This window comes from Eschrichtius robustus, chromosome 20 (genome assembly GCF_028021215.1).
Source record: "Eschrichtius robustus isolate mEscRob2 chromosome 20, mEscRob2.pri, whole genome shotgun sequence".
Lineage (NCBI taxonomy): Eukaryota > Metazoa > Chordata > Mammalia > Artiodactyla > Eschrichtiidae > Eschrichtius > Eschrichtius robustus.
This window is the reverse complement of record NC_090843.1, coordinates 57,759,882-57,786,599: the sequence shown is the minus strand read 5'-3', so window position 1 is coordinate 57,786,599 and position 26,718 is coordinate 57,759,882. Positions and strand designations below refer to the sequence as shown.

The 26,718-nt window shown below is 54.8% G+C and overlaps 2 protein-coding genes across 8 annotated transcripts; one reads left to right on the top strand and one right to left on the bottom strand.

The window, feature by feature from the left end:
* On the top strand, positions 1 to 11,728 carry PLSCR3 (phospholipid scramblase 3). Of its 6 annotated transcripts, none has more exons than XM_068529650.1 (9): positions 1 to 121; positions 423 to 454; positions 7,458 to 7,635; positions 7,901 to 8,142; positions 8,243 to 8,285; positions 8,387 to 8,607; positions 8,876 to 9,037; positions 10,667 to 10,828; positions 11,022 to 11,728. In XM_068529650.1, the coding sequence occupies exons 1-9, from the start codon at positions 37 to 39 to the stop codon at positions 11,076 to 11,078; spliced, it is 1,182 nt and encodes a 393-aa protein (XP_068385751.1). In that variant the 5' UTR covers positions 1 to 36; the 3' UTR covers positions 11,079 to 11,728. The 6 variants fall into 6 exon arrangements, with proteins under 6 accessions (XP_068385751.1, XP_068385752.1, XP_068385750.1 ...); XM_068529651.1 differs by having other exon boundaries at positions 8,369 to 8,544; XM_068529649.1 differs by having other exon boundaries at positions 8,369 to 8,607.
* Positions 11,729 to 12,021: 293 nt separating this feature from the next.
* On the bottom strand, positions 12,022 to 17,429 carry TNK1 (tyrosine kinase non receptor 1). Of its 2 annotated transcripts, none has more exons than XM_068529648.1 (12): positions 17,267 to 17,429; positions 17,030 to 17,100; positions 16,713 to 16,904; positions 16,419 to 16,580; positions 16,018 to 16,301; positions 15,506 to 15,779; positions 14,225 to 14,319; positions 13,728 to 13,898; positions 13,397 to 13,476; positions 12,742 to 13,043; positions 12,564 to 12,659; positions 12,022 to 12,479 (listed from the first exon to the last, which is right to left on the bottom strand). In XM_068529648.1, the coding sequence occupies exons 1-12, from the start codon at positions 17,427 to 17,429 to the stop codon at positions 12,366 to 12,368; spliced, it is 2,004 nt and encodes a 667-aa protein (XP_068385749.1). In that variant the 3' UTR covers positions 12,022 to 12,365. The 2 variants fall into 2 exon arrangements, with proteins under 2 accessions (XP_068385749.1, XP_068385748.1); XM_068529647.1 differs by having other exon boundaries at positions 13,728 to 13,883.
* Between the last annotated feature and the right edge of the window lie 9,289 nt (positions 17,430 to 26,718).

The following is a 26,718-nucleotide window of genomic DNA, read 5'->3' as shown; positions in this document are numbered from 1 at the left end:
GGGCGGTGTTCGTCCGGCGCGTGACCGTCCACTGCCATGGCTGGTCCGGGGGCTGCTTTCCGCCGCCTGGGCGCCTTGTCCGGAGCTGGGGCCTTAGGCTTGGCCTCCTACGGGGCGCACGGTCAGGGGGCTGTGGATGGAGCTGGGATTGTGTTGGGGGCGATCTTTAGGGTTTGGTGCAGAGGCGGAGTCTATGGGAAGTGTCGGCCCTCCCATCGACCAGACGGCCCGCGGAGCCCTAAACCTTTTAAAGTCCCTCAGCCCGGCCCAGTTGGTTCCCAGAACTGCCCAATGCGTGCTTCCACCAATTAGAAGCCTACTGGGGGCGCCCTTTCTCTCCTGCGTCCACCTGGGTCCCCCTGGGAGTGGTGGCGGTCGAGGTTGGCGCTAGGACTGGTAACCTTTGCTTCTCCTTTCCACAGGAGCCCAGTTTCCGGATGCCTACGGGAAGGAGGTGAAGTAACTGCGCTGGGGCTCCTAGGCTTCGGGGCCTATGAGGGCACAAAGTCTGGGGTCCCTGAGGGAAGGAGGGGAGGGACGGGGCGCGGGTCTTTGTAGCGGCAAGGGATGCAACTCTTGAGGCCTGGTGCCTGAGGGAGGGGCAAGCTGGGACTTGAGAGGTGGGGTTGGAGGACGAACTCTTGTCCGTTGTGTCCCCGCGGGATCCTGCGTTGCTTGGGAAGTCCCCCCATTTCTCCTTTTCTTACAGCTCTTTGACAAGACCAACAAACACCACTTCTTACACAGCCTGGCCCTGTTAGGGGTGCCCCTGTGCAGAAAGCCCCTCTGGGTAATTCCCCCCACCCCTAACCCTGACCAAGCCCCACCCACTCCCTCTAGCCTGCCCTGTTCTTAACTGGCCTGCATTCCACCTTGTATCTCCTTCAGGCCGGGTTACTGCTAGCTTCTGGAACTACCTTATTCTGCACCACGTTTTACTACCAGGCTCTGAGTGGAGACCCCAGCGTCCAGACTTTGGCCCCTGTGGGAGGGAGCCTGCTACTCTTGGGCTGGCTTGCCTTGGCTCTTTGAGCTTCCTTGTGTTTAATTTCTGGGTATTTCTTTTTAGAAGTGGAGCAGGGAGTAGATTAAAAGAGAAAGGCAAATAAAAAACTTTGGAGTCTTTGTTCATCTTAACCTCTTAAAGGAGGAAGGGTAGGGATTGTCAACCTTTGAACTCCTTCCCTTTCCTAAGACCGCATCAGCGAGACTTGGGTCTGGGTGGAGAGTCAGGGTTCACTTCAAGTTAACTTGTTATGAGGTTCTTAAACTGGTGGACATTAGAGTCATAAAGAATGCTTGAAATAATGCAGATTCTTACCAAAGCCCTCTTCAGGGCCTGGCAGTCTGTATTCTAATAAGCTCATCTAGTGGTTCTGATGCTCACTAGCATTAATACTAGATTTCTGTAGGGTAGTGGGTTTTCTTTTCTTTTTAATTTTTTATTGGAGTATGGTTGCTTTACAATGTTGTGTTAGGCTCCACTGCACAACAAAATGAATCAGCTGTACACATACAGATATCCCCTCCCTTTTGGACTTCCCTCCCATTTAGGTTACCACGGTGCATTAGGTAGGGTTCCCTGTGCTCTACAGTATGTCCCCATCAGCTGTCTATGTTATACATAATATCAATAATGTATATGTGTCCATCCCAGTCTCCCAATTCCTCCCACCCCACCCCTTTCCCCCTTGGTATCCGGGTAGAGGGTTTTCTGAGCACCCACTTACTCTAGAAGTCAGGGTTAAGGCAAGGCGGGACGAGGTGTCATTAGTTACAAAATACTCTGGGGTTCAAAGCAGGGACAGAACATCATGTATTGGGGGTCAGAAAATGCTTCACAGTGCTTGAGATGATTCTTAAAAGAGCTCTGTTGTGTGGCTGAAACAGTGAGCAAAGAGACAGAGGTGGGAGGGGAGGGGTATGGGGCCACCTGAGTCCTCGGTGTGGGATGAGTTTCTGACTTAGGCAGAAGAGGAGTGAGAAAAGGTGGCAAGGCGGGCTGGAGTAGCACCTACAGCAGAGAACTGGAGGGTATTTAGTGGGCAATTTTTATTAAACCAGTGCTCATCAAGTGTTGGTCATGTGTCAGACAGACACATGTTACAAGGAAATTGAACCGTGCGCGAGACAGACACCGTGTTTCCCTCGTGGGGTTTCCCATCTGGTACTGGTAACAGACCTTAAACAACTAAACACAAATATATCACTGTGAGGTATGCTATGTGCTTGAAAGAAAAGAACAGGGGGGCTGGAACAATGGGGCAGTGGAGGGTGTGCCCCTTTAGATGGGAAGGCCTCGCAGAGGAGGTCCTGTTGAAGCTGGAACTAACCATGCGCAGAGCGGAGGGGAAGTGTGTTTTTGGCAGAAAGAATACCTGGCAAACAGGCCGAAATGGAGCAGTTTGAAATCCCTGAGGCAGGATAGAACTGGGCGGGTTGGAGAAAGAGCGAAAGCAGTGTGGCTGACGTGTGGGGTGGTGAGGCACTCAGAATTTATTTGCAGCGCAACAGTAAGTCACTGAAAGTTTTAAAGTGAGAGAGTGCTAGGATCTGATTTATGTGTTTAAAAGATCTGGAGAACCAATCAGAGGACAGCAAGGATGGCAACAGGGAAACCAGCCAGGAGGCCACTAAAGAGGTCCAGGTGTGAGATGGTGATGGTGGCTTGGCCGAGGGTGGAAGAGGTGGTAAAAATGTTCAATTCAGAAGGGGTGAATGAGAGGGAGATTTCTGGTTTACGCACCAGGTTGGATGGAGGTGCTGTGACTTAGATGAGAAACACTGAAGGGTGGGGCAGATTAGAGGGAGGCAGATCAGGAGGTCAGTTTTGGACATGTTGCTTCTGAAATGCCTGGGAGACAACCAAGTGGAGGCACCAAGCAGGTAGTTGGGGAGCTCAAGGAGGTGTCTGAGCTCAGGAGAGAGATCTGGCCTCAAGTTTACTCTGCAACCCACTCTGGTCAGTCTTCTATCCCATCTCTTCCCCATAGATGCCCTTGGAAGGATCCCATGAATCACTATGACCTCTTGGTTGCCAGACCCAGTGGATGATTTTCAGTCTCATCTTCCTCAGCCTCTGCAGCATTTGACACAGTTGGCCACACTGTCCTCAAACACATCCTGTTCCTTCTCTGACACCACTCTCCTGGTCTTCCCTATCTCTGTGGCTCCTTTGCCAGCTTCTTGTCTATACCCAGTTTAAATCAATGGTTTCCAAATTTTAATTTAAAAAAAAGTAGAACTCATAGGTATACATATTTTAATTTCACCTTTTAAAATTTCTATTTTTGTGTATATTTTATAAACGTACATATCTGTATAGTATACTGGGGGGCACATACTTAATTTTTCTGACGGTGTGCATTCCAAAAAGTGCAGACCGTTTAGCTGAGTGAGATGATTTCTAGGTAATTTCATTTGGCCCCATAGCTTTAATTACAATCTGCATATTTCTAAATCCAGAATTTATCTCCGACCCTAGTCCTGGCTAAGCTCCAGACCCCTGTAGCAGCTGCAGTGTAGTACAGTGTACAGTGGAGACCTGCAGGAGTTCAGTGATGACGAGGGAGAGCGGCGTGTTCCAGACCAAGGCAAGAGCTTTGGAGGCAAGAGAGCCCTGTGCCTTCAAGACCAGAAAGAATTGCTGGTGGCTGGCTTGAAGATCATGAGAGGGTCAGTAGTGAAAGATGAGGACAGACGGGGCCAAATGGTGGAATGCCTTGTGCTGACAGGTTGGACCCTTCTGAGGGCAATGGGGAGCCACTGAAGCATTTATATCCAGGGAGGAGGCATATACTTGAGGTGTATTAGTAGAGGATCACAATATCTCTTCATTTTAAAGATGAGAGGAGGGACTTCCCTGGTGGTCCAGTGGCTAAGACTCCACGCTCCCAATGCAGGGGGCCTGGGTTCGATCCCTGGTCAGGGAACTAGACCCCACATGTGCAACTGAGAGTTCACATGCTGCAGCTAAAGAGCCCACAGGCCACAACTAAAAAAAGGATCCCACATGCTGGAATGAAGGTCCCGCGTGCCGCAACCAAGACCCAGTGCAGCCAAATAAGTAAATGAAAAAAAAAAAAAAGAGGGGAATTCCCTGGCAGTCCAGTGGTTAGGGCTCTGCGAGTTCACTGCTGTGGGCCTGGGTTCAATCCCTGGTCGGGGAACTAAGATCCTACGAGCCTCACGGTGTGGCCAAAATAAAATAGAGTTAAATAAGGCCTCAGGGGGACCTCCAGAGTGGCCCAGAGTGCCAGTGGCAGAGCCGACACTGGATCCCCAGGCTCCTACCTCCCAGTCCAGTGCCCTTGCTGCATTTCCATCCACCCTTCATCTCAGGCAGCATCTGGAGCACAGGGAACCTCCAGCTGGAAGAGACCCTGACATTTGGCATGGCCACCGTCCATGTAATATATCCCTAATACCTTTGCTTTGATCCTCCCTGTGGGTCAGACTCTTGGGAAACCAAGATAAATAAGGACCACGTGGTAATTGGTCCCTATTATTGCTGCACATTGTGTCCAGTCTTCTCAACAGTCCTGCGAGTCAGTGGAAAGTGAAGCTAAGAGAGGTGAAGCAACTTCTTCTGTATCATACAGCCAGGACCTGGGGAAGCTGTGATTCAAACTCTCTTCTGTCCAGTTCCCAAAGCTGAGTTTTTTCCTTCTTGTACATACCAAGAAACTCAGATTTCAGCAGTGGAGACAGACCCTTTAAAAAATAATTTGATACAATGTGTTCAGTGTTACAAGTAGATACTGAGGTGGGCTTGTTTGCCTTAGGGGACTGGTAAGACTTTGGCGCATTTGCTGGGTTTTCAGCATGCATAGTTCACCAAAAAAAGGGACAAGATTATACTGGTAACAAATCAAGAGGAGAACTGGAGTGCCTGGAGCTCAGGATGGAGTGGGCAGGCAGGAAATGACAAAGCAGTAAGAGTGAGGGGTCTCCTGGGCCAAGCCTGAGTCAACTTTGACTTTCCTTTTCCTCACATCCTATATTCAAGCCATCATTAAGTCCTGTTGGCTCAAATACATAACTGGAAACTGACCATTTCTCACCACATCCATTGCTACCACTCTGGCAGCTGGTCCACGCCACCTGCAAATCTCATCTAGCTTTCTGAAAGAACTTCCCTCTGCCCTTGCCTACCTACAGCGTACTGCGGACAAAGCAGCCTGAGAGAGAGACAGAGAGAAATCCTTCTAACACTGTCATCCTCAGCCTTAGCTGCAATTTAAAATCTGCTGGGGAATTCTCAAAAAGTTCCTATGTCTGCACCTCACCCCAGATATTCTAATGTAATTGATATGAAGCGGGGCCCAGCTAGAGGTATTTTTACAGCACCCCAGATGATTCGAACTTGTGGCCAGGGTTGAGGACCACTGTTTCAGTATGTAAATCTCATGTCTCTTCTCTGGCCAAACCCTCCAACACTTTCCATTTCACTCAGAGTAGAAGCCAATGGTCTATAGGGCTGTATGTGATCTGGCCTCCTGTGACCTCTCTTTCCTCCCCCTCGTTCATTCCATTCCAGCCACACTGGCCTTCTGGTTCACTGAACAAACAAGGCACACTTCTACCTCAGGGCCTTTGCCCTTGTTCCCTCTGCCTGAAAAGCTCTTCACCCAGAAGTCTGCATGGCTTAATCCTTGACTTCCTTTAGGTCTTTGCTCAGCCATCACCTTCTAGTCTGCCCCCTATAAAATTGCAACTCTTGTCCACCATTCTCTGTCCTTCTTATCCTGCTCTATTTTTCTTTATAGCACGTGTCACCGTCTGACTTCTGATGTATTTTATGTACATTGTCTGTCTCTTCCCCACTAAAATGTAAGCCCCAGGAGACTGGGAATTTTTTTTAACTGCTAAATACTTCTATTACCTGTCTGACATATAGTAGGGGCTCATTAAATCTCTGTTGAATAACTGAACTTCTGTATGTCTGTATGTTTTGGTGGAGGCTGGCGCGTGGTTTGGGCCAGGTAGAATCTGAGGCACTAAGGGATACCAGGGGAGAGGTCCAGCATTTGGGTTTGAAGATGATGACTGAAGCTGTAGGACCAGCCCAGAGGAACATGGACATAGGGACAAAGGAGCCGCCAAACCTGTTTCTCCCCATGTTCATCTTGATGGGTGAGACCTCCATCTGCCTGGTCACCAGACAGGCACCTGAGGTCATCCTGGACTCCTCACCTCCACATCTCACTTCCCAAACAAGTTCTATATTATTGTCTAAATATCTCCAAAATCTGCCACTTCTGTCTGTCCACACTATCACAACCATTCTCTCCCCCAGACTACTGCCAACCCAGCCTGGGGGCCTCTGTTGGTCTCCACCATGCAGGTTAAATGGTTTTCCTAAAACATCTGACCTCCTCACTCTGTCTGAAAATCTTTCAGTGGGCTCCCCGCTGCCCTGGGGGCCAAAGCGCAGCTCCCACAAGGCCCTCTGTGCACGTGGGCCGGACTCTCTCTGAACTCATCTCTTGCCGCTCAGCCTATAGGCCCCCAAGGCGCAGGACTTCCTCACACCTGCGGGCCTGGGCTCAGGACTCAAAGCGAAAGAAGCGATTCTTGTTGGGAGAAGGCTTTCCTGCGGACCGCGCTGCCTCCTCTGGCCCCCCTGAGCCTCAACTCACGCCCACTCGTTACTGACACTGTCTGGCAGTCTATCCCCCGTGTGGCTGGGGGCGCCTGGAGGAAGTACTATAATTGCAACGGGTCTGTGTGGGTCACTGCTACGTCAGGGAGAGGAGACTGGCAAGGTAGCCCCAGGGAGGCAGAAGGGGAGCCAGGAGTCAGTCCTAGAAGCCAATGGGTGAGCGTGCAGGGTGTTCCGCTGCGTCAGCGAGGCCCGAACCGCCCTCGGGAGGAGGAGCCTGGGCTCCAGCGCCGCGCAAGCGGCCCTCGTTCCCACCAAGGGGCACTGACCACTCTACGCTCCCAGGCCTGGCGGGAGTCGCAGGGCTAGGGCTCACCCGGCTACCCTCCCAGGCGAGCTTCCTCTCTGGGCTTCTGCATCCGAGCGGAAAGGGCGGGGACGCCCGCCAAGACGTGGAGCGGGTGGCCTGGAGTCCCCAGCGCCGCAGGAGAGCCGGCATTCTTCCTGCGCAGGCGCTCTGCTCAGGCTGGGAGGGGCGGGGCCTGGACGGGTCGCGGGGTGGAGTCAGCTCCGGGGCCCGCCTCCACCAGCTCCTGAGAGCAGCCGAGTGCTGGGCACCTGGGCTATTCTAGGGGCTTCAGGTGAGCAGGGGGAACAGAGGGGTCAGGAGACCTCCCTCGAGGTGGGGCCGTCGGTCTGACCGCGGGTCCATCTGTCCTGCCGTCTGCCAACAGCCGCCTCCGCGGAGAATGGGAGAACAAAGGGAGGGGGCGGTTCTGGGGCCCCTGAGGGAATCCAGGGTCCCAGGGCCCCCGCCTTGCCCGCTGACACTTTCGGTTTCTCCCCGAGTCAGACGCGCCGCCCTAGAGACCCTGGGCCGGCGCTGGGCGCAGCTGCCTCTCTGCGTTTGCCTGTCCATCTTTGTGTCTGTCTTTGTGTCTGTCTGGCTGTCTCCGAGCTTGCCTCCACTTCTAGAACTAAGCCTCCGGGACACCGACATCCCGCGAACCCTCGCCTCTCTCCCATGGCAGGTAAGTGGGCGCAAGGCCGAGGGTCTCCGTTATCCTACCCCCCACGGACTTGGGAACCCCGTGTCGGACGCATCCTCCGGGAATGTGCTCGGACTGGCTGTGTGGGGCCCCTCCCTTCCTCCCGAGAAGCCACCGCCCTGCTCCCCCGCCCCATCTTTCTCATTCTCTTCCCACCACATTTTCCCCGCAGCCTCACGGCCCATGGGCCAAGGGGTAAAGAGATGAGGTCGGGGGCCCCTTCTAACCTATTCCTGTCCCCCCACAGGCTACTTGCCCCCCAAAGGCTACGCCCCTTCGCCCCCACCTCCCTACCCTGTGACCGCTGGGTACCCGGAGCCGACGCTGCATCCTGGGCCCGGGCCGGGGCAGGCACCAGTGCCCGCCCACGTGCCTACCCCTGCGCCCGGCTTTGCTCTCTTCCCCTCGCCCGGCCCGGGGGCCCCGGGACCAGCTGCCCCCTTTTTGCCACTGCCAGGGGTGCCTTTTGGCCTCGAATTCCTGGCGCAGGTGAGTGAGAGGCAGGGAGGGAGGGAGGATTGACAGGGAGGGGACCCAGGCGACTAGGCCGGCCAGCTGATGTCTGCGCGTTCCCCTACTCTCTTTCCAGATTGATCAGATCTTGATTCACCAGAAGGCTGAGCGGGTGGAAAGTGAGTGGAAGGGGGAGTATGTTGGGCCTCGTGACGGGAGCAAATAGTGGGCTCTCGGGCAGGCGCTGGTGTCCGAGCCTCAGTGTGTCACCCCCTGGCAGCGCTCCTGGGCTGGGAGACCTGTAACCGCTACGAACTGCGCTCGGGAGCCGGACAGCCCCTGGGTCAGGCGGCGGAGGAGAGCAACTGCTGTGCGCGGCTATGCTGTGGCGCCCGCCGGCCCCTGCGTGTCCGCCTGGTGGACCCCGGGGACAGAGAGGTGCTGCGCCTGCTCCGCCCCCTCCACTGTGGCTGCAGCTGCTGTCCCTGTGGCCTCCAGGAGGTGGGCGGGGAAGGATGGGGCCAGGGAGAAACTTGGGTAGGGGGCAGGCCGATGACCCGGGCAGGACCGGGATGAGGCATGCGATGAGGCGTGCCTCCTGTGGGAGTTGGGCGCAGGTGGGATGGGAGGTCTAGTGAGAGGGATGACAGGTGGTCTAGTGAAGGGGATGGGAGGTCTTGTGAGGGGAGACAGGTGATAAAGCTAGACCGGTGAGCACTTGGGCCAGGGTGCCTGGCTGGGCAGTGATCCTGTCTGCCGCCCACTCCAGATGGAAGTACAGGCTCCACCAGGCACCACCATTGGCCACATTCTACAGACCTGGCATCCCTTCCTCCCCAAGTTCTCCATCCAAGACGCTGACCGCCAGACCATCCTGCGAGTGGTGGGGCCCTGCTGGACCTGTGGCTGTGGCACAGACACCAACTTTGAGGTATCAGGAGTAAGGGGAGATTCCTGGGACCTTCAGAAACCAAGATGATCTGTGCGGCAGGATGGTCAACAGGACGGTCAAGAGCTCATCGGTCCAAATCCACTGTGACGCCTGCCACATTTCCAGTTTTCCTCTATTCAGAAATAGGATGGCCCATGGTCATAAAAATTTGGCAAAGAGGGTTTCACCTTAAGGGCCAATGCTGATTGTGACCTGCAGCCCTGTGTTGAGGGAGAAAAAAAATCTAAGGTCAGGCTGGATTTAGGGTGAAGGATGCTCACTGAGTGTACCATGGGCTGGGCCCGCGTGGCCGCTGTGTGTGAGTTCATGAGCCCAGGCCCTGGAGCAAGCACTAATTTAACTTGTTAACATCCTGTGGCTTGCCCTGCCAACCTAGAAGTCCAGACGTCCACCCACCCACCCCCAGCCTGGAATCCTTCTTAACATGCATTTCAATCACCAACCTGGAGCCTGGAGAACCCAAGTGATGATCATTTCAAAGTAAGGCCTGGGAAACACCTTACTTTCTAGAAGACAAAGGCACTTGAATATCTGTGTAGATAAGGGAGAAACAACAGGTATATCTCAGTAGACTTTCAAAGGCTTCTGATGAGGTACCTTATCTTAGGTTACTTTTAAAAACTGAGTCACCTTGGTAGCTGGGGGAAGGTTCTGTGATGGAAGCTGTTTGGGAAAGAGGTAACTGGGTGAACTCTGGTTTGGAATATGTAGATCGTGGGGTTCTCATCGGGCCAGTCTTCCTTTTACATAATTATGAATCGTCCACATTTGGGGCTGCACTCTTGGGACTGCAGGGCTGGCTGGGAGAGGCCCTACGCACCCTGGGACTGGTCTGCAGGAAATGCCCCAGGGCTGTAGGACCGTGGGGGAAGGAGATGGGAAGGACATCGCTCTAGTTCTAGCCACTGGAGAATGAGCATAGGAGAAAGTCCAGAGAGTCACGGTGAATTACCATCCACATTGGCAGGGCCTGCTGCTGCTGGGCCCAGGGAGGCCAGTGGAAATCCTGGTCCTCAGAGGCCACTTTCTGCTGTCCGCTCCCCCCACTAGATGGGCTTGGATCCACCCTGGATGAGGCTTGCATGCCATGCTAAACAGAGCCCTCCCTACCTTGCAGATGCGAGGACGACAGGCACCCCTTTGGGCCTTCTAGCAGCCTGGTCAGCTGGTAGAGTGCAGCCAGGCATTCAGCAGCCTCCCTTGCCCGCTTGGCCAGGCTACTCTGTGCAGGGCACAAACTGCACCAACCGTGGGCGGCAGGGACTTTGGTAACCAAAACAAACCTAGTGAGTGGCCATCGCCTAAGGAGATTAGCCTGTATCGTGCTTGTTTCTCCCAGCACTGATGTCTATTAGTCACGTGTGGCCTTTCAAGAGCAACAGATCTGAGTCTGCAACCTGATTTTTGCTTTGTAGACAGTGTGACTTCGGTGCCTCAGTTTCCCCAGATGTCACATGGAAACCCAAGGCTTTGGGAGGACTCGCTAAGTGTAGAGCCCGCACAGTTCGTACGTGGTGACTGCGGGAGTGAGACTGGATGCCGATGAGATCAGGCACATCCTCCCCATGCGGGTCCTTCCTCCCTCCCTCTCTCCTTCTCTCCTGCCAGGTGAAGACTCCAGATGAATCCCGCAGTGTGGGCCGCATCAGCAAGCAGTGGGGTGGGCTGCTCCGAGAAGCCCTCACCGATGCAGATGACTTCGGCCTGCAGTTCCCACTGGACCTGGACGTGAGGGTGAAGGCTGTGCTGCTGGGAGCCACATTCCTCATTGTGAGTCGGGGCCACCGCCCCTTCCCCCCGCTGCCCTTTTGCTCTCACTCTGAGGCTTTGAGCACTTCTTGGTCTCCTGCTAGGAGAGGGTTAGGGACAGACTCTATGGGGGCTTGTGGTTCCAGACCTGGGTTGTGATAGCTGAGCCAGGCTGGCCCAGCCAGATCTCCTGCTGACCGTGCCCTCCCCTCAGGACTACATGTTCTTCGAGAAGCGAGGAGGCGCTGGGCCCTCTGCCATCACCAGCTAGAGGCCACCTCGGGGTGAGGAGACCATCATCTCAACCAGAATTCAAGATGGTCACCCGCCCTGGCCCCCTCCTCAGGGGCAGCCCCTTTCCCTCCATGTGCACTGCAGGGGAGAGACAGGGCTGCCTGAGAGGCTGGGGGCTTGGTGCCCCGTGCCTCCCCTACTCCCCTGGCCTGCTTCACCTGTAGCCCCTACGGAAGGGTATGTACGAGAGCCCTTCCCCTGCTACTTCCCACCACTGTCTCCAGCGGACCCTCAGCACACGGGCATATCGGCTTTCCAACTTTCCCTGCTGACTTCCTCCCAACCCCCTCCAGGGCCTCTGCTCCAGGTGAGGCCTTAGAATGCAGGGTTTATGACAGGGCTGGGGTGGGGAAGGTTAAGCAGCACCAAAGACGGCAGACCCGGTCACCCTCTCCCCGCATCAGCTTGGCCAATTAGTTCAGCCTCAGACGATGGCGCTCTGAGGGGGATCCCTACCTCCCCCCGCCCCGATAGCTATAGGGCCAGGGCCCCAGTGCCGACTTCCTCTCCCTCAGCTGGTGCTTGCTGCAGCTTCCTGTGCCTTAACCACCCCCTTCCTGCCCCTTCCTTAGGAAGGAGGCTGCATCTTTGTATGTTATATTCATATAAACTTTGTAACTTTTTGGACATTGGAAGATGTATGTAATGGGAGAGGGCAGGAGAAAGAGTCGGGTGTGGGAAGAAACAAAGGGAAATATGACAGCTTGGATGGGCGGGGGCTGGCCCATCTCATAATCCATGCTGCCAGGATCAAGTGTCCTCGAGTCTAAGAGAGCCACTTTCGTCACCCATGATGGCCCCAGACCAAGCCGAGGCAGTTTGGTCCATATGCCCCAAGTCAGGATGGCTGCTCCGGTCATCCAGGATGGCTGCTCCCACAGAGCCCAGTGTGGTAGCTGATGGCGGTTCAGGATGGCTGTTCCCGTGGCCCAGAATGGCCTCTTGCTCATTTTCTGTAGCGATAGAAGCTTCCCATGGGTGTGATGTGTCACAGCTCTGTTCCTCCAAGTCCTCCTTTGTTGGGAATGTGGTGGGCAGAGTGCACTAGATCCTCCTATGGCCAAGGGAGCTCACGCCCTCAGAGACCAACGGGCAGGGTGAGGAGACACTCACCAGTGCCCGATCCTGGGCTCCTCCAGTACCTGCCCATGGCAGGCTCTCCCCAGGTGGGAACACACCCTGTCAGGACCTTGTTCCGGTTCTGCTTGGTCCCACGTGACCAGGCCCTTGGTCCATCTGGTGTCTGTGCCCAAAGGAGCAGAGCTCAGGGCCGGGCCAGGACGTAGCGACTGGCGGCTGAGAGGTCCCACTGGTAACGCTCCAGGATGCGCCGGCAGTCCGCTCTGGACCAGCTGCTGAGGTAGAAGAGCTGGTCCACCTGTGGGGACGAGAGGAAGGGCAGCCGGTGGCCAGAGGGCCAGGCTGGGAGGGGCAGGGACCCGAGAGAAGGGTGTGGCTGTACCTTGAGGTTCCGGATGGCAGAAACCACATCACCCCCGGTGGCTCTTAGAGCCTCGTGGCACTCCTGGTGGGTGACTCCATGCACGCTCAGCTCCACCTGCCGGGGACAAAGCCTCACTTAGGCCCTTCGCCAGCCCGTAGCCCCTTTTGGACACCAGGACACTTCAGGGAGACCTCACCTCCATAATCCTCCTCTGCAACTCGGGGTCAGGCAAGGGTCCCCCAGAGGGGACGGTGGCTTTGCTGGCTCCAGGCGCTCCCACAGGGTGACTGTGTAGGGGTTCTCTTTTGGGCCAGGGAGGCCGCTCCCTGGGAGGCTGGCTGGGCTGGGAAGAGGAGCTGGTGGCCACGGGGGAGCGGGGAGGCATGCCTGGGGGTCCCTGGGGCACAGTTCTGGCATGTCGAAGTTCGGGGGAGCTCGACCCACCTCCTGTGGGGCGGGGGCCCAGGGACAGAACCGACTCCAGACTCTTGGAAATGCCTACACATTTGAGAAGAAACAACTTGAGAGGAAGCCCAGCTGCCTTCTTCCCATTCTCTGGCTATCTGTGCTGTCCTCGGGGTGGTCCTCGTGTCGGGGGGACAAGAAACCAGGTGTGCAGGATGGACGCCCAGGCCGAAGCAGCTGAGGGTCCAAAGAACTGCCAGGGCTGCGGTGGGGAGACGCTGTCTAAAGTACAGCCAGGATGTCAGCAGGCAGAATGGGGGCCAGGAAATCACAGGTGGGGAAATCATATCTGCAAAGGTATGGCTTCAGAGCAGGAAGCATCGCTGGAGGCTTATTCTTGATGTCCTCGGAGACCCCGGAAGCCCTGTCCCCACCGCCATGCCCACCTTTCATCCTCTGCAAGGCCACATTCCTTCTCTGGCCCCGAGCTGGAGGGGGATCCTGAAGCTTTACCTTCACTCTGTCCCTGCTGGAGAGTGTTCCAGTTCATTCTCCACACCCCCCAGCCCTACCCCATATAGCAGTGCCCTCTCCCAAAGAATCTCTGGGGCTTCCAAGCAGGCCGAGACCCAGAGTGGACGTTCCAGCGGGAAGGCAAGTCCACCCTCCCCTCCAGCTTTACCCCACACCCCTCCCCAGGCTCCCCTTCCAGAGAAGTTGCTGGACTTGGTTGGTTCCCCCAGTCCAGCTCTGCCCCCCACTCTTTCAGGTGCTCACCCGTCTATGTTTCCCTGGTGTCGCTCTCCCCGGGCAGGGGAGCCTCTGAGGACTGGACGGGTGGCTGGTGAGTCTACCAGCGTCACTGCCGAGGCTGGGAAGTTGCCCACTTTGAATGTGCGACCATTCTGGCCCTTCCAGGTTGTGGAGTCGGGGCTGTGGGAAGAGGCGCTGGTGAAGGGGATGGGAGCAAGGGGAGAGTGGGGGCTGGGCTCCAGCCCACATTCAGCTCACAAGCTGTGCGCCGTGGAGCTGCATCTGCCCAGAGGAAGGGAAGCTTTTTTCTCTCTAAAACAAAAGGGCTCTATGGGCCAGCGGTGGCTCCAGCAGGGAGGCCAGGACTGTGGTGGAGCTCTCAGGGCCCAGTGGGGAGAGGAGGAGATGAGGCAGAGGATTGGGGTTCAAGCAGCTGGCGAGAAGCTGAGCTGGGACCAGGGCCAGGAGGGTGGGGAGGGAGTCCTCCCCCTGGGGATGGGTGGGAGGCACGAGGCCCTCACCTGCCCTCGATGATAGTGATGGGGTCACCAGGCTCCATCCTCAGGGCACCGGGCTCTGTGACATCCCTCACACAACGTCCCTCAGGAGGCCAGGCCTATAGAGACAGGAGGAGAGGGTGGCTGGGCTTGTGGCCTGAGTCAGAAGGGTGATATCATGGGAGCGGAGTGGAGACTGTTGGTGCACCCACCACGCAAACCCATACCAGGTATGTCCTCTGTCCTGGCCCCAGGGTGGGACTGTCCCTGTCCCTCAGTTGTAATCCAGTGGAGGAGGCAGACCTGGATCCCATGCCAAGCTGGACACAGCCCAGGGGTCAGGGAGCAACAAAGAGGGGCCCTGCCTCTACCTAGAGGACCAAGGGGAGAGTCACCCTGCACACTGCTTTTACTCCACACCCAGGCCCATCAGATCTGCCTCCCAAGCACCTCTGGGAATTTTCCACTTCTCCATAGCACCACTGCCTCGACCCTCATCCAGACCTCTTCATCTTACTTCTGCTTCACAGTCATTGTGGCCTACTGGTTTTCCTACCTTCAGTATCATCCTTCTAATCCATTCTTGCACCAAACCAGAGTGACATAACCTGTAAATGTGGCTTATAACTCCCCTGCTCACAACCCTTCCATGGCCCCCAGGTGCCCTCAGAGTTAAGCACTAAACTCCTTTAATAGTAGAGTATATAGTGATTTAGGGCACAGCTCTGAAGTCATATTGACTGCTTCAAATCTCCAGTCCTCCACTTCCTGTGTGACTTTTGGCAAATCACTTAAACTGTCAGTGCCTTAACTGCCCCCTCTCTAAAATCGAGCTGGGTTGTTGTGAGGATTAAATGAGTGAATGTATAAGGATACACGTAAGGCACTTAGTACAGTATCTTACACAGATCGAGCGCTCTAGGTGTTAGCACTGGTTATTTACTGTGTCTCACAAGTCCCTCCTTGGTGCACCCCTAAGATGCCTCTGCCACCTTAGTCACCGTACTTCCCCCTCCCACGCTGAACCTTTCCTCTGCCTGTCAAACACCCACTACATCCTACTGCTCTGGGCTCTGGGCTTCCCTCTCTCTGCCCCAGCCCCCAGCCCTTCAGCCTGCATCCACTAGACCCCAGCTCTCTCCCTGGGGCTCTGAGCACCCTGAAGGTGGGGACTGGATCTGCTTTGTTCAGAGCCAGGTCCCAGACCCCAGCCCGGGAGCCAGTATACGTTAGTCTTGTGCATAGAACCCTGGGAGAGGGAACGGAGGGAAAAGAGACTGTTTCTGGGGAGGCAAGAGTTCCCACCTCTTGGAGCAGCCCTTCTAGGTAGGAAAAGGTGGGCCGGTCAGCAGGGTGGGGGGCCCAGCAGCGCAAGGCGAGGGCGTAGAGGGCCCTGGAGCAGAGGGGAGGCCTACGCAGGCGGGCTCGGTCCTTCTCCAGCCGCTGCAAGATGAGGTACGGCGGGACCCCGGCCCAGGGCTCCTCGCCCCCGGAGAACATCTCCCACAGCGTCACCCCAAACATCCACACGTCCGAGGCAGAAGAGAAGACCCCGTGGCGCAGGCTCTCCGGCGCACACCTGCGGAAGTGGAGCTGAAGGGGGCTGGATGTGTGCCGGGTGTGTGCCCCGGAGCGCCCACCTGCCACTGGGCACGCCCCTTTAGTGCGCCCGCCGTGGGGCTCAGAAGTCCCCCCTTTCCTGGCCCTTCCAGACCCGACGACGACTCCTCCAGTCCACGCCTCCCTCACAGGACCAGCCCCTCCGCACCCCCTCAGCTCCTGCCATTCAGATCCCTCCCCTCCGCCCGGCCCCTCACCAGGCGAAGGGGATGCGGCGGGGTCCGCCCATGACGTAGTGGCCCCGGGCGCCGCCCAGCGACCGCACCAGCCCGAAGTCAGCCACCTTGATTGTGCGCGGCGAAGCCAGCAGCAAGTTGCGCGTAGCGAGGTCTCGGTGCACCAGCCCGCGGGCCCCCAGGTACGCCATGGCCCCCGCCACCTGCCGCAAGAAGAGGCAGAGCAAGGCCACGGGCAGCGGGGGCGTGGGGGCCGGGGCGGTCAGGCGTGCGTGCAGGGAGCCCAGGGGCGCCAGCTCCATCACCTGCGGGAGCACAGCCGTGTGAGCAGTGGTCCGGCCCCACGAGACCCTGGCGCTCACCCTCCTGTCGCACATCGGCCCCCGGGACTGTCCCGGGAGCCAGTGTCTGGGTCTGCTCACCATCTGCAGAGGCTGGCCCAGTACGAGGCCGTGCAGACACAGCACGTGTGGGTGTTCCAAGTTCATCATGATGGATACCTCTCGCAGGAAGTCCCCTAGCTCAGTGCCCTCGGGGCCGGGGCTGTCGGGACCCACCCGGAGGGACTTGACAGCCACTGGGACCTGGGGGTGGGGGGAAGCACCATCAGGCAACGTAGGGAACAGTTAAGCCAAGGCCAGAGCAGAGGGGCACACAGAACAGAGGGAGAAGCTGGCCCAGGTACCCAGAATGAAGTAGGCTCCCTGGACACTCACAGTCTTGCCACTGGGCAATGTCCACAGCCCTCGGTGCACCACACCAAAGCAGCCGGAGCCCAGAAGCTCCCCTCTGCACACAGCCTGGTCTGGGATCAGACACTTGAGTCCCCCATCTGGCTCAGGGAGGGATGGAAGGCTGTCTGAGGGTGGGGTGGTCTCCTTCTGCCCTGGGGCAAAGCCCCCAAGGATCTGAAACAGTGGGGGAAATCATGTGTGTGGAACCCTGCATACATCCTTCTCTTCCACTCAGCCCACCCCCTGCCGGGGCCTGAGCTGGCCCTTTAAGCCTCTCACCACCACCCCAAAACACACACCTTGTAGACCCAGTTCTTAGACTTGAGCCCCGAACGGTGCCTCTTCAGAGCTTCAGCCAGTCTACGCTGGGCTGGGGGAGGCCAGAATCAGAGGGATGGGGTAATGGGGGAGGCGGGGAGCAGGATGCAAGGGATTTACAGGCAAGAAGGGGGCTGGTGTGCGTGGTGGTGGTGGGAGAGTAGCAACTAACAGGCTGGGGAAGGAGACAGCAGGGCCTTGGGGCAGGGGACCCTCACCGGGCCGGCCCATGCCAACGCCGTCCAGATCCTCAGGTCTTACAAAGTCGAAGTGCTCTGGCCGAGTAACATTAAGCTCCTCAAGGATGGGTCGGTAAAACTGGGCCAGCTGGATGTCCTGGAGCAGCCGAAGCAGCCACAGGGAGCCCGCCTCGTGGAGCATGTCTGGAGGAGGAACCCCTGTGGTGCCCTGTCCCAGACACATGGCCCAGGGTGGGCACCTGAGACACTCAGGAACAAGAGACGTGCTTGCCTGCTCCACCCTCAACCCCTCAGAAATACTCAGGTACAGAGGGAGGGACATCAGAACCCACCAGGATTCCTGCCCCTCACACACACAAACCCCAGGAAGAATGTTCTCCTCACACCCAAGATTTCAGCACTGCACAGACTTCAGGTGTGTAGCCCTGCTCACTTTGAGCTATTATGGCACACTGCCCGTACCCCTAGGCGACCCAGATTCACCACCTTTTAGACCTGAGGTGCACCCTTGTACGCACCCACTCAGGTACACCTGAGACATTCTGACCCACCACATACACTCCAGAGATGCCCAGATACACTAACCACACCATACCTGAGATACGCAGGTACAACACACACACACACCCCTATAGATATGATGCAAAACACACCTGAGACACCCAGATACAGGTCCTCTCAAAGCTGAGGCATTCCAGTATACGCTGCTGTAGACCAGGCTTCCTGCCAGGTACCGCTCACACACACCTACTTGAGACATGTTGAGCTCACTGCCTCCAAGATACACCGCCCCTCATGTCTGAGACACCCAGGTCCACACAAACACACACAACACACAAGACATCAAGCTACGGTGTCCACACATACCTACGTTATGTGGGCAGACTGCCTCCTCTGCCCAGAGACGCCCAGGGTCATTGTCTCTTCTACACCCGAGGCAGCAACATTTGAAATCAAATCGGGCATTTGTGATGGGCGGTTAAGCTCAGGTACTGCTCAGAGCCATCCAGTCTGCCAGGTGCACAGTCCCTTCCACACCCACCTGAGCTCAGCTCCAGGTACAGAGCCTGGCCGGCACACCTGAGTCACTTGCTCTAACCTGGCTCCAGGGCAACTCCACCAATCTTTATTAAATAAGGCTCTAGGTGCTCTGGGTGCCGGCTGCCTGCACACACACCTGGCCCCCTCCCTCCCCCTACTTAGTTAAGCCCGGAGGAAGCGGAGGACCCCAGGCGGGGTCCAGATGGACACTCGGAGGTGGCGAGGAATCGGGCACGACCAGGGGCGCGGAAGGCGAAAGCCCAGGACGCTGGGAGACCAAGACCAGTAGCCAGGTGAGAAGCAGAAAGCACGAGATGGGGGACAAGAGGAGACGCGCCCGCGGAAGGTAAGGACTGGGGAGGGGAGGCTCAGCACCCGCGGACGCGCTCCCAAGCGACCGCCGCCCCGCCAGCCCGCTCGCCGGCGCCCCTGCCTCTCCTGACCCTCACCTGGCGAAGGCGGAAGCGGCGGCTGGGGAGCCTCCCAGGCTGCCGGGACTAAATCCCGGGGTGGGCGGGACGGAGGCCGCGGAGGGCGGGGCCTGGCGGCTTGGCCCGGGTCCTCGGGTGGACTAGGCGAGGGCGCCTGGTAGCCGCTCCTCCGCCAGGCCGGATCCTGAGAAGCCTCCCCTCCCCTGTCCTTTGCTCGCCTCCTTCCCACCCTCTCTCCACCTTCCCACCCCCTTTCCAGACTTCTCCAAAGAACTTCTCACCCCTCCCTGGACTTCCTCCTCGGTATCCCGTCCCCGTCTCCCCTACCTCCTCTTACCAAATCCTCCGCCTCTCTCAACCAGAGCCCCACCCCTTAAATGAATACGCACCTGGTAGAGATATCCCGCCCAGGCCCCGGGAATATAAGGCTAAACAGGACATAGTCCCAGCCCCCTAGTAGGGGAGAGGGCTTCCTGGCGCTCTGATGGAGGAAGCCGGCCTGGTGCAGCGGGCTTGGGAGGGCGCCACGGCGGAGGTGTTGATGGTGGTGCACGAAGTCAGCTCCCAGTCCGGACAGAGTCTAAGACTGAAGCCATTGGCCTTTTCCCAGCTCTGAATGTCCTTTTCCCAGTCTAATGTGCTGCCCCTGAAAAGGACCATTTGGGGAGCTGCCCAGGGTGAAATCTGTGGGGATTCTTGTGTCGGGGGCTGGGGGGTGGAGACAGCTTCTGAGTGGCTCCTCAGCCCCATCCCAGCTTGGTACCTGGTCTTGGTGATCAAGGGCAGCACTCCATGCCTCAGGGTATGCATTCCCATCACTGGCACTTCCTGGCCTCACGCTGGCATAAGCCCCTCACCCCATGTCACCTCTGCTGACCCCAGGGCCCTGTATGGTGCTACTTGGCCTGTGGGGCAGGGACACAGTCTGGCTCAAAGAAGCCTCTGAGAAGGAGGATGCTCTCTCCTTTTCCCTCAGGGGTCCCAGGGAGGAAGCCACCGGCCTTAGGACATCTGGCCTGTCTCCTTCTGTCTCAAGGAAGGGTGTGTAAGCATAGCAGCTGCTGTCCCCATAGTCCCTTGGGGGGAAAAGCCCACCTCATCTTGGTAAACACATGGGAAAATCCAGCCTTAATGGGAAAAAAATCGTAGTTCACAGTTCTACTTCTGTGGTTTTCTTGCCAATTCTCTTGCCCTCCAACCAGGCCAGATGACAGATGTGATTGTTCCCTCCACATCTGTCATCTCTGATATACTGCGGGCTAGCTTCACACAGTAGGGGCTGGATCTGTCTTGTTCCTCCTAAGGTACCTGGGACAGTGTAGGCATATAATAGGTGCAATGCATATTGGTTATGAAGAAGTCTGCTCAATCTAATTGTTATTCCTTTGTAGGTGATCTGTCTTTTTTCCCTGCTTTTAAGATATCATTGGTGTTTCATAGTTATATTACAAAGAGTCTAAGTATGGATCCCTTTCTATTTATTCTATTGTATTTCCTTTGTTTATGAATTCATATCTTTCACCAGTTTTGGAAAATTATCAGCCAGTGTCTCTCCAGATATTCTTTTTCCTCCTTTCCTTGTGTTCTCTCCTTTGAAAACTCTGATTAGAAGTATGCTAGGCCTGGGCTTCCCTGGTGGTGCAGTGGTTGAGAATCTGCCTGCCAATGCAGGGGGACACGGGTTCGAGCCCTGGTCTGGGAAGATCCCACATGCCGCGGAGCAACTGGGCCCATGAGCCACAACTACTGAGCCTGCGCGTCTGGAGCCTGTGCTCCGCAACAAGAGAGGCCACGATAGTGAGAGGCCCGCGCACCACGATGAAGAGTGGCCCCTGCTCGCCACAACTAGAGAAAGCCCTCGCACAGAAACGAAGACCCAACGCAGCCAAAAATAAATAAATTAATTTAAAAAAAAAAACAAAGAAGTATGCCAGGCCTTTTCACTGTCCTCCAAATCTTTTTTTTTTTTTTTTGTCCTTCAAATCTTTTAACCCCTCTTCCATATTTTCCATTCTTTGTGTCTCTGTAATGCAATCCAGGTCATCTCTTCAACTCTCTTCCAGTTCACCAGTTCTCTCTTTGATTATGTCTGATGTGCTGTATAATCCATACACTGAGGGGTTTTTGTTAGTTATAGTTATATGAACATTACTAAGCTTTCTATACTGACAGTACTTTACTGAGGTATAACATATTCAATAACATGCACAGCTTTAACTGTACGGTTCAATGCATTTCAACAAATATACATATCCATTAATGCAGATAAAGACCCAAAACATTTCTTTCTTTCTTTTTCTCTTTTTTTTGGTAAATATTTATTTATTTATTTATTTGGCTGCACCGAGTCTTAGTTGCAGCACGCAGGATCTTCGTTGCGACATGCAGGATCTTTTATTTAGTTGCAGCATGCGAGCTCTTTTAGTTGCAGCGTGCAGACTCTTAGTTGTGGCATGTGGGATTTAGTTCCCTGACCAGGGATTGAACCCAAGCTCCCTGCATTGGGAATGGGGAGTCTTAACCACTGGACCACCAGGGAAGTCCCCAGAACATTTCTGTGATCCCAGGAAGTAGCCTTATGCCCATTTTCAATCAATGCCATTCCCCAGAGGCAATTTCTATTCTTCTTCTTTTTTTTTTTTTTTTTTTTTTTAATTTGGCCACGCAGTGCAGGCTTGCGGGATCTTAGTTCCCCTGACCAGGGATTGAACCCGCGGCCTTGGCAGTGAAAGCGCTGAGTCCTAACCACTGGAATGCCAGGGAATTCCCCAGGAATTGCTATTCTGATTTCTAAAACCCATAGATCACTTTTGCGAGCTCTGGACCTTTCTGTCAATGGAATCACACACTGTTTATTATTTGCATTTGGCTTCTTTCACTCAACACATTTTTGAGATTCATCTTGGTGTTGTCCAAGTTCTTGGTGGGAAACACAATGCAATGCTCCATGAGCATCTTCAGGGAAGAGCATGTGAAACCTGATTTTCCTCTGAATGTCCAGTGTCCTCACAGATCTGGGTGCACTAGAGGTCCTCTGGGAGTTGAATGAATACATGAGTGTAGAGCACATGGGGGGATATGAAGGCAAATGCAGCCGGAGAGGCTGGCAGAAGCCAAAATAGGCATCAGTTCATCCTTCCAGCAAGCTTTCACAGTTCTGGGGACCCAGGGGAACAAGCTGACATGATCCTTGCCCTGGTTGGATTCATTCTGCAGGGCCTTGCAGAACACACTCAGGAGCTTGGGCCTTACCTGAGGGATCTGGTAACCACTGAAGGGTTTAACAGGTTAGTGACAGAACCAGCCTGCGGTAGTAAGAGGCTAGGGAAAGGTGAGAGAGAAGCAGCAGGGAGCTCAAGGAAGAGGCCCTGACCATTGCTTCAGGGGAGAGAGGCTGCCCCTGCCTGGACCTTGGCTGTGGGATGCTATTGATTGGACTCCTAGCCTAGGTCCTCTGTGCTCCAGCAGGAAACCACAGGCAGAGGCTCTGCCCCACCTTTGTCTTCGGCTTGGAAAAAACCTAGGGAATCAGAGGCTTCTTTATCTCTCCCCTTCTCCCTATTCGTTTCTTACTTTTGTAGTTAAGCTTCTCTCATCTCCACCTTTGCCCATAAAGGGTGATGGGGTGCGGGGGAGCACAGCCTGACCATCCTAACCCCCACTGGGAGCACCTCCTCCAGGCTGAGATGGGGCATCCTGCTAACACTTGAACTTGGAGGCCCAGATCGAGCACCACCCCCTCCGTCTGCCTTTCCCCAACCTCTGCCCTGCCTGCAGGCTCTGCGTCTGAGAAGGATGAACACATTCACACCACCAGGGCCAAGTCTTCCTCTGCAGGGCAGAGAACCAGGAGGATGAGTAGAGAGGGCACCCAGGTGGCCAACCTCCCCTCTCCCACCTCGGGTTTGGGTGAGAAGTAGGGCCCATCCTTGTGCAGAAACCTCTCGGCTCCTATCAGGAGCTACATTGGTGCCTCTTTACCTTATCCTTTTCTCCTCTGAGCCCTGAGATCACTAGGCTCTCCCCCTTCCACCTGACCCACATCAACCTCTCGGCCGGGGAAAGCACCGCAGCATTCTGGCTGTCTCTCTTCTGAACCTTTGCATGGCTTTTCCCTCTGCTTGGAAGTCGTCCCACCCTTCTCCCAACCTGGCCTTGCTAAGTTCGGGAAGACTACTCCTAACTGGCCAGGTCTCTTCCCCTGCACCCCAAGATCCCTGTGCTTTCCCGTCATTGCACTCATTGCTCTGGTAAAATTTGCCAGTAACTTGTCTGTCTTCCCTGCTAGATTCCAAGCTCCAGGTAGAAAGTGACTTCATCTTGCCTGGGCAATGCTAGGTCCCCCGTGCCCAGTCTAAGTGCCTGACTTATAAGTGCTCAGTAACCTTTGCTGAACAAAAGGATGAGACAGAGTCATCTGGGTAGAGTGAAACAAAGATTTTTGACATGATGAGCTCCTTTGCTGGGAGTGATGGGGATGACAGTTTCTAAACTTTATCTATAAACATTCTCCTGGTGAACCCATCCCTGCCCCCCTCCCCATGTGGCACTCCCTGGCGCCACATGGTTATCTCCCCCCAGACCCTTGGGTAAAACCCTCTGTTCCATCACCCCATCTCCATCTCCCAGGACCCTGAGGTCCCATCCTTTCCCAATTTGCATTTGCCTCACTCATTAATGGAGTCACCAGCCCACCACCTTGTATATATCTGGTGGTTTACTTTCCGAAGTGGAAGGACTCTTTTTTTAATTTTTTTCCTCATTTTTTGGCTGTACCGTGTGGCAGGTGGGCTCTTAGTCCCCGACCAGGGATCGAACCCAGGCCCCTTGCCTTGGAAGTGCAGAGTCTTAACCACTGGACCACCAGGGAAGTCCCCTAAAGTGGAAGCACTCTTGTATCTACCATATTCCTTCAGGCTAATAATGGAGCTGAGGGCCTTTACAGAGCAGTAGCTGAGATCTCACCTCTGGAGCCTGACTACCTGAGTTTGAATCCCAGCTTTACCACTTACCATCCTAGAAATCTGAGCAAGTTACTTCACGTTTTTATGCCTCTGTTTCCTCATCTTCAAGATGAGCTTATTAGGAGTATCTACCTTGCGGGGTTATTGGAGAATTAACTGTGTCTATGTGTGTGGTAACCAGTCTCCAAAATGGCTCCCAATGAACTGCCCTCCCGGTATCACACTGCTGTGCCTTCCCACAGTGAATAAGGCTGATCCGTGTAATCAATGGGATATTGTGAAAAGAATGGCGTGTGACTTCTGAGCTAGGTCGTGAAAGACAGTGTGGGTTCTGCCTTCCGCTCTTGGGTCACTCACTCGGGGGGAGGCCAGCCGCCATGTCCTGAGGCCAGTCAAGCAGCCCTATGGAGAGGCTCCTGCCATCAGCCAGCACCAACTTGCCAGGCATGTGAGTGAGCCATCTTGAGCTGATCCACCAGCCCTTAGATTTCTGCAGCCCTGACCAACATCTTGACTGCACCCTCATCAGAAACCCTGAGCCAGAAACACCCATTTTAGCTGCTCCTGAATTTCTGATCCACAGAAACTGTGAGATGATAAGGCTTTATTGTTTTAGACAATTGAGCTTTAGAATAATTTGTTACACAGCTATAGGTAACTAATACAATGCCTCAAGTGCTTAGAATGATGTCTGACATGTAGTCTCCATACCTGTTAGCCATCATTAACTCCATTTTACAGGTAGGAAGACTGAGGCTCAGGCTGGTGAAGTGATGTTTCTCATGTACATACATAGCTAGGAAGTGGCAGGGCCGGCCACGTCGTCAACCCAGGGCCTTTATTTATTTTATTTTATTATTATTATTTTTGGCCGTGCCTCACGGCATGCGGGATCTTAGTTCCCCAGCCAGGGACTGAACCCAAGTCCCCTGCAGTGGAAGCGCAGAGTCTTAACCACTGGACCTCCAGGGAAGTCCCAACCCAGGGCCTTTAGTGCCAGCTCCTAGGCCCTTTTTTTTTCCTGCCCCACTGTTCCAGTTATCTATTGTTGAGCAACAATGCCTAGTGGCATTAAAACAACTATTTTATTATGCTCTGGACTTTTAGTGTCTGGTACTCCAACAGGACACTGTGGGAATGGTTTATCTCTGCTCTACTATGTCTGGAGCCTTGGGTGGAAAGACAAAGTCTGGGGGTGACTTGACAGCTGTGTTATCACTCACATGTCTGGCAGTAGGTGCTGGCTTTTGGCTGAATCCCTCCATGAGGACTCTTTTCTTGGCTGCACCACGCGGCATGCGGGACCTTAGTTTCCGGACCAGGGACTGAACCCGTGCCTCCTGTAGTGGAAGCATGGAGTCTTAACCACTGGACCACCAGGGAAGTCCTCCATGTGGACTCGATGTAGGCTGGGCATCCACATAGCATGAGTGACTGAGTTCCAGAGTGAGTGTCCCAAAAGGCAGAGGGCAGAAGGTGCTAGATTCTTAAGGCCTGGGCTCAGAAAGTAGCACACTGTAACTTCTGCCACATTCAATTGGCCTGCTAGTCATGGAGCCCAGGTTCAAGGGAAGGATACATAGAACCTACCTCTAGGTGGGAGGCATGTCAAAGAATGTGGGGCCATTGTTTAAAACTGCCACACCCACAGAAGCCTCCCGTTTGGTGAGGGGCTCAGAAAAACCATCGCTGCCCTGGCAGGCCACACTGCGGTAGGTTGGCCTTATGCGCACAAAAAAAGCACAGACTCCACCCGCCTCCTGTGCTAAGTGCTCATGAAGGGCTTACATGGGGAAGGCATATCACAAGGGTTCAGAGAAGGTGCTGGAGTCATCAGGGACACTTCCTGGCATCTACCATGTGCCAGGCTCTGAGGAAACAAAGACACAAAACCTTAAGCAGTGGCTTTAGAGAGGAATGCGTGGTGTAGAGGGAAGATGTATAAAGAAACACCACCACCTGATGTAACAGGTGCCACATGAGAGATGCCTAGAGCAGACTCACGCCACTCTGACTCAGGAGCTCAGAGAAGGCCTCTCAGAAGAGGTGATATCTGAGCCAAAGGAGAAAGTCATTCCAGGTAGAGGAACAAGACTGGACAAAGGCAAGCAGACATGAGGAAACAGTGTTGGGGCACCTAGAAGTGACTCAGTATGGCTGTGGGGTGGGCAGAGCTGAGATAAAGCTCCAGGGACACCTGGGGTCAGATTCCAAGAAGCATGACCAAGGTAGATCACCTACAGGTAAGAAATGGGCACATGGCATGAGAGGAGGAGGATGCCCATGACACTGTGGGCACTGCCATTAAGCCTGAGAGATCCCAGGAGGGGGTGTGGCCAGGAGGAAGGCGTGTCTGAAGGAGGTGGACACGTGTGGAGTCTGAGATGCCTGTGGGGCGTTCAAAGGAGATTCCAGTTCTGTGTCTGGACAGTTCTGGCCTGATGACTATATAAGATGGTGGGAGCTGCTGATGGAGAGCCTTGAATGTCAGGGTCAAGGGCCAACTCTATACTCTGTAGGCAAGGAAGAGCTAGGGAACGTTTTAAGTAAGAGATTATAATGGCTGATACTTAATGAGGGCCCATTACACGTTGGGCACAGTCCCAAGCATTTTATATGAACTGATTTGGACCTTGCAGTAATTCTGTAAGGTCAGTACCACTGAGTTGAATTTAGGATATCATCAATTGTAATATATACCATTATGCCATGACATGTCTTCAATTTAAGATGGGTTCTTCAGAGATGTTTAAATGTAAACAGAAAAAAAAAAAAGCCATGGAATCAAGGAAATATATGATCTGCATTTAAAATATGAGGAAACAGGAACAGAGAAATTAAATGACTTTCCCAAGGTCCAGTAAGAACCAGAGCCAGGATTTGAAATCGGGCAGCCCAACTCCAGAGCCCAAGTTTTTAAGCATCATTTGATACTGGACAGGATGTTTGAGCGATGTGGAGTTTTAAGAAGACCAGCGTGGCCACCGAGGGTGCAGTGGATTTGAGGGGCGTGGGCAGAGTCAGATGCACATCT